This window comes from Equus asinus, chromosome 21, assembly GCF_041296235.1.
Source record: "Equus asinus isolate D_3611 breed Donkey chromosome 21, EquAss-T2T_v2, whole genome shotgun sequence".
In the NCBI taxonomy this organism is placed as follows: Eukaryota; Metazoa; Chordata; class Mammalia; order Perissodactyla; family Equidae; genus Equus; species Equus asinus.
In genome coordinates, this window is record NC_091810.1 from 22,959,503 (window position 1) to 22,974,585 (window position 15,083).

Sequence of the window (15,083 nt, forward strand, 5' to 3'; positions counted from 1 at the left end):
TTACAAAGGGATGTCATTTTACCATTCTGCCTCTCCTTCCACAGAAAAACCCTAGCAGTTACCATAGCAACTGATGCATCAAATGGTACATCTTTCCCCATAAGAGAATATCATGAAATGTGCTCATTATGGAAAAAGCAACACACACATTCTACCCCACAAACTTTTATTTTTTTTCCTCTTAATTATAAGGTTTTTGGCACATATTCATCTCACCTTCTATCCACAAAAAAATAAATAAATAAATAAAATGCAAGAGAAAAAAAAACCCACAGGGATTTCATTTTTTTTTTTTTTTTGACAAGAGGAGATCCATTTCTTTTCTGAAAGAATAAAGATTGAGAATTTTAGGTAAAAGGGAATAGAAAGAGAAAGTGGATAATCATTATTAAAAGTTATGCAAATCCCTAGTGTGAAAACTTAGGTTCAAGGAAAATTCTGTTTTTCTGAGCCAGTGGTTTAATTTAGGAAAAATTAAAATCTGCAGAGAAAAGTCTTCCTAATCATCTTGATATAAATTACTCAACAGCACTAAGCGGTTCACAGTGTACCAGGCTGAGAAACCTGATTGCGGAGAAGGGAAAAAAAAACCTGACTTCCCAAATAACGTCATTTAACATTTGGTCATGCAGCCCTTTTTAAAAGATAATACTAGTTGCTGTTTGTTTTTTTTTTCCCATCAGTTTACACCTACAGTATGCAAACAAATATCAGATGTTTGTCTCTGGTAAGAAATTCCACACACATTCTTACCTAAGACTGAGAAAAGGCAAAGAGTTTCCTTTGCAATAAGTGTCAGGTTAAAAGAGTGAAAATGGAAGATTGGTGGTGGAGTCATGAAACCAAGCTCCTGCCTGGAACCTCGGTTCAAAGATAAGTTTCAGTCTATCAACTAAAGCAGCGGCTGATGAACTGTGTGGGAATATGGCCAAGCATTGAACAAGGAACTTAGAAGCTAATAGCGCTGCACGCAAAGGAGAGAAAAAGTGACCTTTCGGCTTCCCAGGCTGTAGCCACTTAAAAGTCATGTGCTTCAGGAAAGATCACCCTCTCACATGAGAGGTGAGCCTTTCACACCTTAGTCAGCACTAGGGTAGCGCCTTGATTTAAAAATACTTCCTTTTCCTAGTCCTGTTGTCCACCAAATTACTGAAGCATCTCAATCTGCATGGTGACGACAAGACAGTAGTTACTGTCCCTTATCAGAGTCCAGCTACTGTGCTAGGTTCTTCATGCGCACGGCTCCAAAGAACAGTCCTAAGGGATGGAGACTATTACCATCCCCATTTTACAGCAGAAGAAACGGAGACACAGGGAAATTAAATAACTAGCCCCAAATCCACAGCTGGGGGCTGGCAAAGGGACTTGAACCTGTTTGTAATTCCAAAGCTCATGTGCTTAGGCAACATTCAATACCGTGTCTCCGGAGAGTTTAGGGCACCAGGGACAGCAACGTGGCTATACCAACTACTTCTAAGACCTAGGATAATTCTTAAAGGATAGGCAAAGATGGAAAATATAGGAATGTAAGGTGTCTTGGGTCAACAAACTGCAGGAGATACTCGAAGCTGGAGGAGAAGGGCTAAATGCCAACTACTTGGGAGCTATTCTTCGGTCAAGCCCTAAGAAATCCCAATCACAAGGGAAAGGAAAGGACTTGGGATGTGGTGGGACTGGGGTGTGTGAAAAGAACAAATGTGCACCAGGACACCAATTTATCTCAGGCATACTTTCGACACTGATGACAATTTCAAGGCAGTCTTTGCAATGACTGCTCATTTTCTAACCCCATGACCTTGAGTAAGGCATCTAACCTCTCTGGTTCTCAGTTTCCTAATCTGTGAAATGGGGATGAAGGCTTGTGTTACTGGGTCAGTGTCAATATTAATAAAAATTGATGAGTTAACATATGTACAAGTCTTAGCACAGTAATCGGCATATGATAAGCGCTCAGAAAACCAGGACATCTGGTTATCTTCCAAAAATGCATTACATGAAATCAATGCTGGTCAGCATGCTAATGATGTACATAGCCTTCTAGAAAATGGTTTAGCAATGCATAATCAGCACCTTAAGAAAGTATCTACCCTTTGGCCTAGCAATTCTCCTTCTAAGAGTCTAACCAAAGATATACACACTGGTTCATTTCCTTGCCAAAGGAAAAAATTACAAACGACTTGTTACTTTGTAGAACTTTAGACAGCTGTAACTTTCAAAGACTTTCAAAGAAAATGCTCAGATGTAATATTAAATGACAAAAGCAGGGAACAAAAGTTGTACACTCGAATAATCTCATGACAATGAGTGTGTTTGTTGACAGACATTCTCCCATTTGTAAAAAGAGTAGAGAGAAGGAAATATTGAATCATTAGCAGCTTTCATAGCTAGGTAATATAAATTGTGAACATTTTTGTCATTATACTTTTTTGTTTATATAAGTTTTTATATCCATAATAATCATCAGTTACTTACACAAAAGGAAATTTTTTAAGCCTTCGCCTAAGTAGAAGGCCACCACAGAAAAAGATAAAAGGACACGAGGAGCTCACTCCTTCATTATTTTGAGGCTGGCTGGGTGCACGGGTGTGAGCAGGTAGATAACAGGTGGAATCACCAGTTAGTTTCATTTATATAATTGGCTGTGACTGGTCATGAGCCAATTAGTACTTTAACAACATCAACAACAACAAAAACTGTCTTTCGGTCATAGGGTGTGGCTGAGGGCAGGGTTACGATCATTGGCTCCCAGCACCCAAGACTACGTACCCTTTTATGGTCTTCCAGTTGCCTCAGGGGTGGACTCGGTTCAAGCTCCTGCTAAGCATGCAGAAATTGCATTTTAAGCACGACACTAGGAGATACTACCATCTTCAGCATCAGTCGCAAATAAAATACACTCAGAGCTCATACAACGAAGAGTTACACAAAAGGAGCAGAGGCCTGTTTTTGTTTTTCCCCAAAGAGTAATGCTCGGTTACTTTGGATACTGCTTAACAACCACCCCATCTCCCAACCCTAGTGCACTGTTTAAGACGAGCAGGGCGTATGACTTTTCTGGCCAACGTTATTTTTTGCAAAGAATATGAAAAGGAAGTTCCACATTATGTACTTTTACATGAACCCAAAAGGGGTTATAATGCAAGACTCAACTGGGCAGGTCCTTAGGATTCATTCATGCGTTATTGCACAGCGCATGCATAAGAACATCAACGCATACGCTTCTGAGCAGACACACACATGGGACCTTGGCTCTCCCCAGCCCACCAGGACACAGCGTTCTAATCAAAGCCATCAACGATGAAGAACTCTGATTAGAATTTTAGAGACTGATCATTGTAAAGCATCCATATTGCAATTCAGCCATTCAATGATCTGTTTCATTTTTAGGATTTTCCATAGACTTCTTTCAAAGTGTGCTTCATTCTCACTTTAACTACTGTGATTTTAGAACAGTTTCTGAAAGTAAATTGATACTTGGAAATATGCCTCCCCAAAAACCTTCTCTATGAATTTCGACGCCTTAATTAATTCTAGTCCCTCATTTAACAAGTTTAGTTTGTGACAGCAAGAACAGAAAGAGTACATCGTGAAACTATAACTTTAATAGCAGCTTTCACCAAAACTATACATTAATATCTAGAACTTCAAGTTCACGTCATCTCTGTACAAGACCCAGAGTCTATTATGTACAACCGAAAGGTCCTGACATTCCAGAATTTCTCAACTGCACATCTCCAGACTGAGACGACAGTTCTGTGTGGAAGCCTTCAGAGAGCCACAGGCCCTTGCCTACAGGGGCAGTTTGGTTTAGCTCCGGCTCCTCAGAATTTCCTTTCTACACCAAGCCTCACCTCAGTTACAGCAATGATCAGTTCCAAGCCAGGCTACACACTTCCCTCCCACATCTACCACCCACCGGGACAGACATTTCACCACAACTACTCAGACACTCAACCAGGACAACTGAGAAGCACCCATATTTGCTGGCACCGCAAATATAGGCGGGCAACACACACCTCTGTGGAGTTCTCAGAATCCGGAGCTTGTGGCAGCTGGTTGGGAGTAAAACGAAGCATGTTAGTGATGGCATGTGCATCTCATGGGCCACAAAGAAGTCCAGAGACCAACAGTCAAGGACAAGATGTGGAAGGCAAGATCAAAGGTGAGGTGACTGCTGTACCACCTGCAGAAGGGGCTTCAGCAACCAAGGTGAGGAGACACTTTCTATTCTAAATGGAACTGAACGTGGTTGTGCTGGCGAGACAACTGGCCTGAGATGGGGAAACATATTTAAAATATAGAAACAAAACGTCTACCACTGACCAAGAAGGAAATACGTCTTTAAAAAAAGATGTCAAAGGAAGAACCACCGTATAGCTGTGTTTTGTTCAGCACAGTGCTACCCAGAGGCTCAGGGAGGGAGGAGGCGGTGGGTGATGACAACAGAAGCCTCAGGTGCAGTCCCCGCCCCAGGGGCCCAGAGCTGGTGAAAGCTCTGCGCCACCACTCTCCTGACACCAGCTCTTCCTGTGGGTAGATGCATCTCCCTGGGTCCCTCCTTTTGCCGCATCTTGACCCTGCATCGGACGGTAAGACCCGAGGCTCTGGCTCGTGGACAGAAGCCTCCCCCCTCCAGCATCTCTGTGAGGAGACATGGTGGCTCCTGAGTGCAGGGTGCCCTGGCTGGTTACCGTCCCACCCACGCACTTCCCTCAGGGACTCCATGGACTGCGTCCCCTGGCCCCACTCCTGCCATACCATAAGATACCCACCTCCTCCACCCGCCTCCTTGATTTCATTATTTCCAACCCACATATGAGAGACAAGATGATGCCCTCAAAGGAAATAAAGGGTAATTGTGAGGGTGCATGTGGTGGCTAAAAGAAGGTGTGGCCAGAGAAAAGTCCATGGTTCCATGTGGAGACAGCATCGCGAATCTGTCCTCCAAAGAGCACGTGCTCAGAACAGGAAACTGACGTCAGATGTAACCGCTGGACCCTACCCAGGCCACCCTCGACCAAAGTCACGCACCAGGCACGGCTGGCTTGCTTCAAGGTGTGGTCTGACGGCATGGAATGAGGCCAAGGCTCATACTGCAGCATAGAGACCTTGGCCTCCTTCGGTGGTGCTCCAGCCTCCAGCGACACAGCACACCCTGAGGCCAGACTGTGGCTGTCACTGGCGAGCCAGAGCAGGTGTTGAAAGCATAGGAGAACTGCAGCTGTGAAATCTGGTAGTATCTCAATCCAACTCAACACTACCCCTTTAGTGGTTTGATCCCCAAGATGGAAAAAAATGCTCTTAATATGAGACTGCTATCACATAAGCTAATGATTTCTTTCTATTTCTCAACAGGTAAAATGAAGTAAAAATACAGGGGATCTCTTTAAGCACAAAGATTAAACTAATTCACCAAGGACAAGGAGGCACATCTGGAGGGCTGCTCGCTCAGTTCTGGACAGAGAAGCTTTCAGGCATGAGTGCAACTCCACTAGCCTCAGGCAGAAAATTTCCCTCTGAAGCATTTAGCTTCCTGTTGGAGTCGGGAGGCATATTGTGGTAGAAAGAATAGGGCAAGGAAAGCAAAGCCGGAGCTCAGTTATATGTCTTTTCAAGATCATATAAATAATATTATGATCCTAGAATGCATTTCACCTCTATGCTTACGTTCTATATGCTTCAGGCTGAAGAATTAAAATTGTGCAAACATCTGCGCTATCTGCCTTTAGAGCAAAAAGAACACACGAGATAAAGCAGAATTAAAGCAATTTCCCATGCATTTTAGAGCAGTTAGAGATACTGATGGAAAAAAGTATTATCTTCTACTATTTCCATTGGCCACATGCCCACTAATATATCCTTTATATTGATCCTATGTGATTAGAATAAAAAGATTACAGGCAAGGATTTACCGCAGGAACCCCCAGAGCTACCTTCCTATTCCCCTGCCACTCAAAACAAAAGCTAAAGGAAATAAAGATGATGGAACTGGAACTGGTGTGCCTCTTCGTTTCTTTCTTTTTTTTTTTTTTTAAATTCTCTTGTCTGAGATCTCCTTGTCCAAAGAAGCAACTTGAATTCTTATAGAGTCGTCATAGGTACCACATAGCTGTTTCCTAATCACTCAGAGACCAGTACTTTCTGATATGTTTCATGATTACACTGACACTTGATTGCCTGCCTAAAATGATGTCACACTTGTTTTAAATTAATAGATTTTTTAAAAGAAAAATTAAATTTAAATTATCTTTTTTCCTTGAACATTTCATGAAGCCTTTTGGGACAACCAAGTATGCTTTTGGCTTCGGGAACCACTATTTAAACAAAAGAACAATTTTTTAATGCTATCCATTCACGGAACAGAATGGAAAAACCAAGAGCACTGGACAAACGTCGTGTGACCATGGCTCATCAAAGTTCCGGCTCTGTGTGACCCTGAGCCAGTCACTAACCTCTCTGAGCCTCCACCTCCTGAACTGTAGTTTAAGCAGACCAAAGCAGATATTCTTTAGGATTCCTTCCAGCTAAAACATTAAGCAATGCTTGGTATATTTTCTGTAAACCTTATTTCATAATATCTAACAGGCAAGTTCCCTAAACAATACAACCTGCTAGGACACAAAATGATTTCAGGCAGGGAAAAGGCCCAACCATACCTGGCATGCAATTTGGTAAAATAACCAACAGCTTTATGCTAGCACCTCCCGCTGTGAGGACTTCAGCCAGACTTCCTTGAGGATAAGGTTATTTTATGTCAGTAAGCTACAATTTTGAAAAATATAAGCATATTGATAAGCTACATAGGTTTGAATAAGATAACAGCTACCTAAATGCAATATATAATATCCAAAGCAAAATATAATGCTTTATAAGTGAATAACTTGATTTTCTCAGCACGTTTTTATTATAGAAGTTAATTTTTTTTTTCAATGACCACATCTTAAGGAGAATGTTTTGAGAAAACGGGCATGTCTAAATGTCACAAGTCTTGTCTCCTTCTACCTTAGTCGCAGGATCAGTCACTGTACTCAGGTGCTGACCCCACCAGTGCAAGGCAAAGTCTCCTAAACCGACCAGGCAACTGACAGTAATCTGATGTTGCCTAGTTTTGAACTTGGAAACCAACTATTGCCCTCTGTTGCCTCTTCATATTTCTTTTTTGATCTTAAATCTTCCCAGCGCTTTTTGAGGTCAGCAAAATCAAACTTAGTAGAAAAAGATTTCAAATGGTTCACTTTGAAATAAAAGCTCAAAATGAATCTCCAGTCACTGAATCCGAAGTGTCCTTCCTGGAGGATGCCACAAGTCAGGGCATCATAACTACGGTACCTGAGTAGTAACTAGATATGTGCAGATGAGACACTGATACACACACTTTTGATACATAATGTACTTAACATTTTTCCAAAGGACACATTTCTACTATAAATGAAGGAAATCATACTTTGCCATTCTTGACTTCCTAGGTTCCTATTTCTGGTGTATGCATAACAGCACCTACCCACGCACATACTTATATACCTACATATATCCGTTTCGTGTGTGTCTATTAAAGTCCAGCACAGAGAACAGTCATGTAAACATCCTTTGTCTTCTGCCGCTAACAACATGAATTCCTCTACCAGCCCTGGGCTTCTAGAATTTTCCTTTGAAGTAAGATGTCTTCTTCCATGGACCACCCCTGGCAGAAGTTGAATGCAGTTCAAGAAATGCAGCTGTATTATAGATCTTGTTATCAGTAAATAAAAGGGAATTTATGATCTATAATCTCCCTGAACCAGTCTTCAGTTCCTTTTCACCCACTCATGACCTCAGAGGAGGGAAACAAACAAACAAACAGTAAATGGACTTGCAAATACGTTTGCTGGGCCCTGTCCTTCATCAGCCTTTGAAAACCCACAATAAGCCAACAGAACGCTTTGCAGAAAATTGTGCTAAAATAGAAGTTATCTAGCATTTTAGCAGAACAACATTAACTCTTCACATCTGCTAACACAATGCCCTTTACTAATGGCATTTGTTTTTAGAAACAAAATAAGAAGTAAAAATTACTTAGTTCCAATGATGCAATTTCACCTATATTTTACAGAACAAGTTCATCAGAACTCAATTGTGAAATTCATTTTAAAAAAAACGCATTCTGACTAAATTATACAACTTCAGTCATTAGGGAATAATCTCAGCATTAAAAAAAAAACCCTCCCCAGATTCTGCAACAGCTTCTGTATGCTCTGGGTTGAGCTTGCTTGCTCTATGGTTGCCAGTGTCTAACAGTAAACAGGCCCGCTGCATTTATTGGCAATTACTGCTGAAGGTCACACATCAGCAGTGAGCCTAAATTCCAGGAAAAAAAAGAAGCTCTTATGTAACTGCCGCCTGAATGTTGGCAGGTGCCCAACCCAGCAGTTCACAGCAATACAAGAAAGTAGGACACCTCCACCCTGAGTTGGACGTCATGAGAACGCCCCCTGAAGGTGAAATTTAATAATTCTTGTGTTTCTCTTGTTTCCCTCCCCTTTTTCCCCCTGAATTTTACAAAGTTCCCTGTCAGTGGCATCCTTTGCTTGCAGAAGCAGCTCACAGTAGAAGTTGAGGACTCAAGACAGGTAGGCTGTAGCCACCCTGAACAAGTGGAAATGTCAACCTTGCTTCTCTGTTGCCGTGTAGGAAGGGGAAGTTGCTAGTTGACACTCGCGGCTCTGGAGATTTCATGCTTCCAAAGTGACAGTGATTAAATGGGGATCACATCTCAAATATGTAGAAATGCAATACGTCCACTGAGCACACACTTTCTAAACACACCATGCCTTTCCAAAGACACATATGCCAAAATAAAGTGGATTACTGTTCCGCCCACCACCTCGCCCTGAAGTCTGAGTACTTCATCAGAATCATCCCTCTGGTTAGCACCTCACTTTACAGTTTAGAAAAGTGACTCACATGATCACCTGGTGGCGCCCCTTACCTGTTGTTACCTGACATCTTAAGCTGTTACCTGACCTCCCTGCTCAGGTAGAAGTCCCCAAATTACATGTTCTCACGACCTCACGTGCTTCTCCTTTCTACACTTGTCCGGGCTGACGGCTGTCACCTAACATTAATTTGTACTGTTTTCCATCTCCCCCATATAACCATAAACTCCAGAAGGGCCGACACTGTATATTTGGGGCATCACTGTATCCAAATTCCCTAGCACAGTGCCTGGAATGGAACAGGCTCTCAAATATTAGTCATATAAATGGATGTCTTTAGCATCATTCAGCGTCCATTTAAAGCCAAGAATGGGTACAGGAGTGAACTTTCTGGCGTGATGGAAGCATTCCATATCTTGACTCGTGTGTGCATATACGTGTAACAATCCAGCAAGCTATGAACTTAGGAATGAGCCGAAAGGAGATGAACGCAAGGTGTTCCCTTTTCTTCTCCACCCCGTGCATGTCTCCCCCTCCATGGCAACCCCCCAAGGAAAAGGTAAACCTGGGGGTAAGGATGAAGACTCTGCCTCTTTATTTGCCAAAAAAAGAACGAAAAGAAAAAACCCTTCTTCCTGGGTTCAAATGAAATTTTATTCTAGAAGACAGCTGGGAAGGCCCTATACCATACACTTGTCTTGCAGGGCCTCTGTGACTCTGTCCTCATTTCACCCTGATTTCTCAGCGCACTGACAGAGACTCAGAAGACACTGTGTTGCTTTCTAAGTCGTTCACTGCACATCTCCTCTCCTGAGATGCCCAACTGGCCTTTATCATCAAAGGGCGGTGGCCTTTCCCCAATCAGAGGATCACAGGGTCCCCAGATACGCCTTACCCTGTCTCAGGGGCTATTTCCCACCATGTTTAGAAACTGGAACACTGGTTTGCAATTCAGGTGTGCGGTCTTGCCCATATCCTGGGCCAGCATGAACTCTCATTAAGCTTCTGCAGAACTCCAGCTGTGGGCTGCAGGTTCGCACCAGCACACTCTGACAAAAGGCTTGGTGGGGGAGAAACGGCAGGAGCTGCGACAGTTTCCAGAACAGTCCTCAGTGATTAAGGCCAATAGGGCATCTCTACTTAGAGGGCCAGATCCGATAGCCTGAGGACTAGGGACAGAGAGTTGGTGTCCCAGGGCTGTGATGGTTGCCAGGGGTAACAACGAAGAGGGGATCCACAGTTGCTTCCTCAGGGAATTTTCAAAGAATCCAAGTGGTTGCCAGAACATTCTTCTTTTATAAACAGACAGTATTCTGTTTCCTAGAGTATAATTATAAACACACCTGCTCCAACTGTGGAATCTTTCCATAAGCGAGCAATAAACTCCCAGCCAGGAGACCCAAGTTCTATCTTGAGCAAGCAAACACATCAACTGATTACTATGGTGCAAAACAGTATATTAATAACACTGCAGACTCCGATTAGGGAAGGTTTTTCCTTCCTGACTTAAGTTTTACTTCAGCAAACAGAAACTCAACCTTAGTATTTCAGAGGAAAAATTCAAATCAGTGAGGCATTTACAACTCTAGGTTGAAACAAGAGTGTCGAAGGGTGTCAACATGCAAATTCAGCATTACATGTTTTTTTTCTGGCATACAAATAACCCAGAAGAGAGAAAACTAAACAGAAAATGGCAAAAATCACTGTAGTTAAAGCAGTTAATTAAGCCCCTGCACAACCTTTTGTTTTTCTCACTTTCTATTCATCCCAGAGGGTATGGCCTCCTGACCTGCTCATGTTGGTAATATAAGGAAAAGTCTGTGCTTACGGAGTTGACTGTGGCAGAGCAGTAAGCACACCAGGCCAGGAGAGGCGCTGGCACTGTTCTAGTCCTAGTTTAGGCTCTCTATATCTGTGTCGGCTAAGACCAGTCACTTAACCTCTCTGAGTTCCATTCCTGAAAGTGCCAAGCCAAAGTCATAACCACTCATATCACTTTCTGTTTTAAGTCTGTAATTCAAACTCCCCTTAGGTATATTTGAACCATCTCTTACCATATCTAAAATGATGGTGGGAGATAACTAGAATAGACAACATATTCTATTTGGTAGCTCTATCCCACTCAAAATAAGGTAATAGTTGATCTACCAAATGAAGGAATAGCTATCTAAAGAAGTAAACCAGAAAAGCCATTTTTTTAAAGTCAAATAGAATATTTTTTTCAGTGTGCTTAATTTGCCAAACAATTAAATTTCCTCAATTATATACATTAATTCCCAAATTAATCCTTTCTAGCACCACTTACCAAGCATGTATCACATCCTAAAACTATGGCAAGAAATGTTGAAAAATATTCACAAAAAACAGAAAATATTTAAGAGGCCCCAAATCCCAAAGAAAATGACCACTCATCAGTCTCCAGGGTAACTTTGGGTAAGTGAAACCAATTTGAGACATAAATACAGAAGCCATCGGCTGACATTTCAATTTCTTGATCTCTAGGTAGTTTTCCTAGATGGGAAGACACAGATACAGTACATTTCTAATCTCACTGCAAGTCTGCAGCTGAAAGTCTCAACTGGCACTTGGAATTCACACTGCACTTTGACAAAATTTTATATGACCCCCTTATGCTCAATACTTTCCAACATGTGGACCAAGAGAGTAGTGGTGGTTTTTTTTTGTTTTTGTTTTTTTTTTACTACTTTCAAGCTACACCAATGCTTTTATTTCTTTTTGTATCGGTGCTGTACATACAGACAGAAAAGCTCCTTATAATAACATCAACATTGAGTTTCAGAGAGAGGTTAACGGCCAACATCAACCACAAATTCAGTTGAGATTCTAGAGTGAATGATTGAAATCTTATTGCAGTTTAGAAAATCTTTATCTAGACTCAGACAGGATCTCCAAGCACAAATGGCAAACAAACTCATGGGAAATGCTAACACAGACACGAAGGACTTGACTCACTCCCAGAAGGCACACTACACAAAGTCAGGTACTAGACACTGTAGAGACTAGGGGACAGATCACAGTGTTCACTGGAAGAGTGTCATGGAAACATCACCATGGGACATGTAAAAGAAAATGAAATTAGGACCTCAGCATTATCCAATTCATCAATGGAAATTAGCTGGAAAAGAAAAAAGGAGGGAGAGAAAGAAGGCAATGTTAGGAAAGGAAATACAAGCGAGCTAAGTGTTAGAAACTTCATACATGTACTTGTATTGCTGACTCTTTCAGGCTGAAGCACTCTTAGATGGTGACCCTCTTAAGGGGTGCAAGCATTGTGGACACTACCACACCTCACAGTGACATCTGCTCTGAAATGTTCTGCTCTGGAACAAAACAGGCAGGATGCTGCCATGCTTTGTGCACGTGCCAAACATCAAACCTAGCAGGTCACTTAATCAAGGGCCCAGAACTGCGCCTGTGTGCTTTCTTGCAGACATGAAAACTTGAACCAACAGGTGAGCAAGGGCAAATTCCCCAATCGAGAATCATGTTCTTTCAGAAGAGGATGGGAAAGAGAAGGGTAAAGGACTACAGTCGGATCAACTCAGCTGAGGAGAAAATTCTTTCTTTAGACTCATTTTACCGTTCAATAGGGGGTCTGGGGTCCAAACCACAGTTGGGCTAAATCAGAACCAGCGTCAATTTCAGCAAGTAATAAGACCAACATATCCCAACCCCAGAAGCTCCAAATCCCGGTACCGTTGATACTTAAAGAAAACACTTTTCCCCTAAGATGATTAGTGCCAACTCAAGTGACATTAGTAACAAGTAAACAATTTATTAGCATAAAGCTCAAGAAAAAAAAAGAGCATTAACCATAATTATGGTTGTTTGAGGAGAGATGGCTGATCTTCAACTGATCTTTATTATATTTCATTAATATCTGGTACATTTTGCAATTTTAAGTTCCTAATGGAAACACTGGTTTCTTGCAAATTTAACTTCCTATTAGAAACGAAATGCTAATACCTTATTCACCTAGAGAAAGAAGCCTTGGGAATTAACAGAGGACTGACCATTTGTATGAAATGAAAACCCTGACATTACTTGAGGTCAAAACTCTATGGTAGTAAACCAGCTACTACTATTTAGAAGAGAAAATGGATTTTAAATAAATTCTGAGATATCTTTTTATATCAATTCTTGGCTTCTGAATTTCTTTTCAAAGCTCTTTGACTACTCACTTAAGTAACAGCAGCTTAATAAAAAGCCTATAGGGGACTACAGAGTCGCCAATGCATAAAATAACTATGTTCCTTTTTCAAGCAGGGTCCAAGGGCTCGAAGATATTTTATGAGTTACAGAGAGGTTCACGTTCAATTTTAGAGATGTTTATCTATGGGAAGGTTATTTTTTTAAAACATGGACCTGGTTTAATCTGTAGATTAAAAGCAGAGTTTATACGCATTGTACACAAGAGTGGTTATAAAGTCCTGATATAATTTTAAAGTTTATTAACTTTGAAAGCAGAAGTTAGAAAGACATTATAAGTACCATACAAAAATGTATTTCACTGTTATTTTGGTGGTCATTTTTATTATTTCTTACTTTATATTTAGCACTCTCTGAGAACAATATGCATTGCTGGTACTGTGAATTTTAGAGACGTAATAATTAAAGATTTTTTTTTTTAATTCCTAAATGATCATGATTAAATTTTGTGACAGTCTCCTTTGACCAGCCCCTACCTTAACATCATGTGTGATAGTTCTCAGTGGGCACTTCGTAGGCAGTGGACCAAGACAAGTGGACTGACCACTGGCTACTCATTGACTCTTTCAAATGGGGCCCAACCCAAACCACAGAATTTGGATGACCTTGGGACAATCACAACTTGGAAAGTCACTTGGCATTAATTGGAGAGTGTTTTCAATTGGGTGAGAAATCAGAATTGAGGCAAAGACTAGATATTTAAGTTCTGCTATGTTCAGTGCTTTCAGGGCCACTGTCTCATGTCATTTATATTATCATATAACACAGTCGAAACTTAGACTTGTAGGTGGATTTCAAAACATTCAAATGGTGTCGATCCATTCACTGATGATGCAGTGGTAAAGGGATATGACTCTGGAATCAGACTGTCTGGGTTTGAATTCCTGGCTCCCTTTGTTATTAGCTATGTGACCATAGGCAAGTTTCTGAACCTCTCTGAGCCTGTCTTTTCTCCTCCATGTATAAAATAGTTAAGAACAATAGTAATATCTATGTCTGAGGCTGACCTGATGTAAGGCAGAAGATGTGCTTAGTATAGTGGCTGGCACATAACAAGAAGTCAATAAATGTTACCATTGTTATTTAAGACATACTTTAGGACACTAGTGAGTATATATGGCATTTAAAAAGTTTAAGTCAGTCTTAAAGTGATTCTGTTATGTTTTAGTCTGTTTGGTATATGAGAGGCAGTTCTCAATGGCTTTTCAGACAAGTAGACCTATGTAAGCACCCAACGTTTCTGACAGGATAATAAAGAACGATTTTAACTTTCTTCTTGATCTGTGACTTTGACTAAATGCTAAATGTTGAATGAAAAAGCAGAGATGAGTAAAAACACCCAAGTTTTATCATCTTTAAGGATTACGGCTTAAAAAAAAAAGACAAGAAAACTTGGCCTACAGACATGGTGGGCACCACCTGAGGAGACAGGAAAGGACACTGCACTGGGTTCTGGTCTTGATGCTGCCACATGACCTTGGGACGTCACTTCAGCTCTCCACCATGGCCTCCTCGTGTGCAGAGGCAGGATTGGACGGGGCCATGCGAGAGCCCACCAGAGCATATTCTATGACCACAAAGACTCAGGAGAGGGCAGGGAGGCAGAACAATCCTGGACATCCTACGAGGGTGTTAGTCATGGGACAAGTTCCACTTAAGAGATAACTAATAGGAAAACTGGGCAAGGAAGACGGAAATGGCTTCAACACTTGCCCTTGTGTCCTTGGCACCCAGATCAAAGACCATCACATTTATTTTATTGACTAAAACCAACTGGTTTGCCTGAATAAGGTTAGTTCTTTGACTCTGGGTTCCTTCCACTCTTAAAAAAGCTGGCCTGCCCTGTACATCATGCTTCTTTCGTCAAACAGGGACAGGCAGTAAACCATCAAAAGCATTTTCAAAAAGCCTTAGGACCAGGGCTGGCCCCGTGGCCAAGTG

General features: G+C 41.4%; 1 protein-coding gene across 6 annotated transcripts in view; it reads right to left on the reverse strand.

Moving 5' to 3' along the window:
* ITPR1 (inositol 1,4,5-trisphosphate receptor type 1) overlaps positions 1 to 15,083 on the reverse strand; it is a 318,989-nt gene that overhangs the window by 108,955 nt on the left and 194,951 nt on the right. For 2 of the 6 annotated variants that reach the window (XM_014868346.3, XM_014868348.3), the window contains 3 exons: positions 12,016 to 12,048; positions 4,017 to 4,052; positions 2,767 to 2,817 (listed from right to left, as the gene is read on the reverse strand). The exons of 2 other annotated variants lie outside the window; for them this stretch is intronic. In XM_014868346.3, coding sequence (XP_014723832.2) covers positions 2,767 to 2,817; positions 4,017 to 4,052; positions 12,016 to 12,048 — 120 coding nt within the window. The remainder of the gene's footprint in view (positions 1 to 2,766; positions 2,818 to 4,016; positions 4,053 to 12,015; positions 12,049 to 15,083) is intronic. 2 more of the 6 variants (XM_014868350.3, XM_014868347.3) reach the window with 1 other exon arrangement.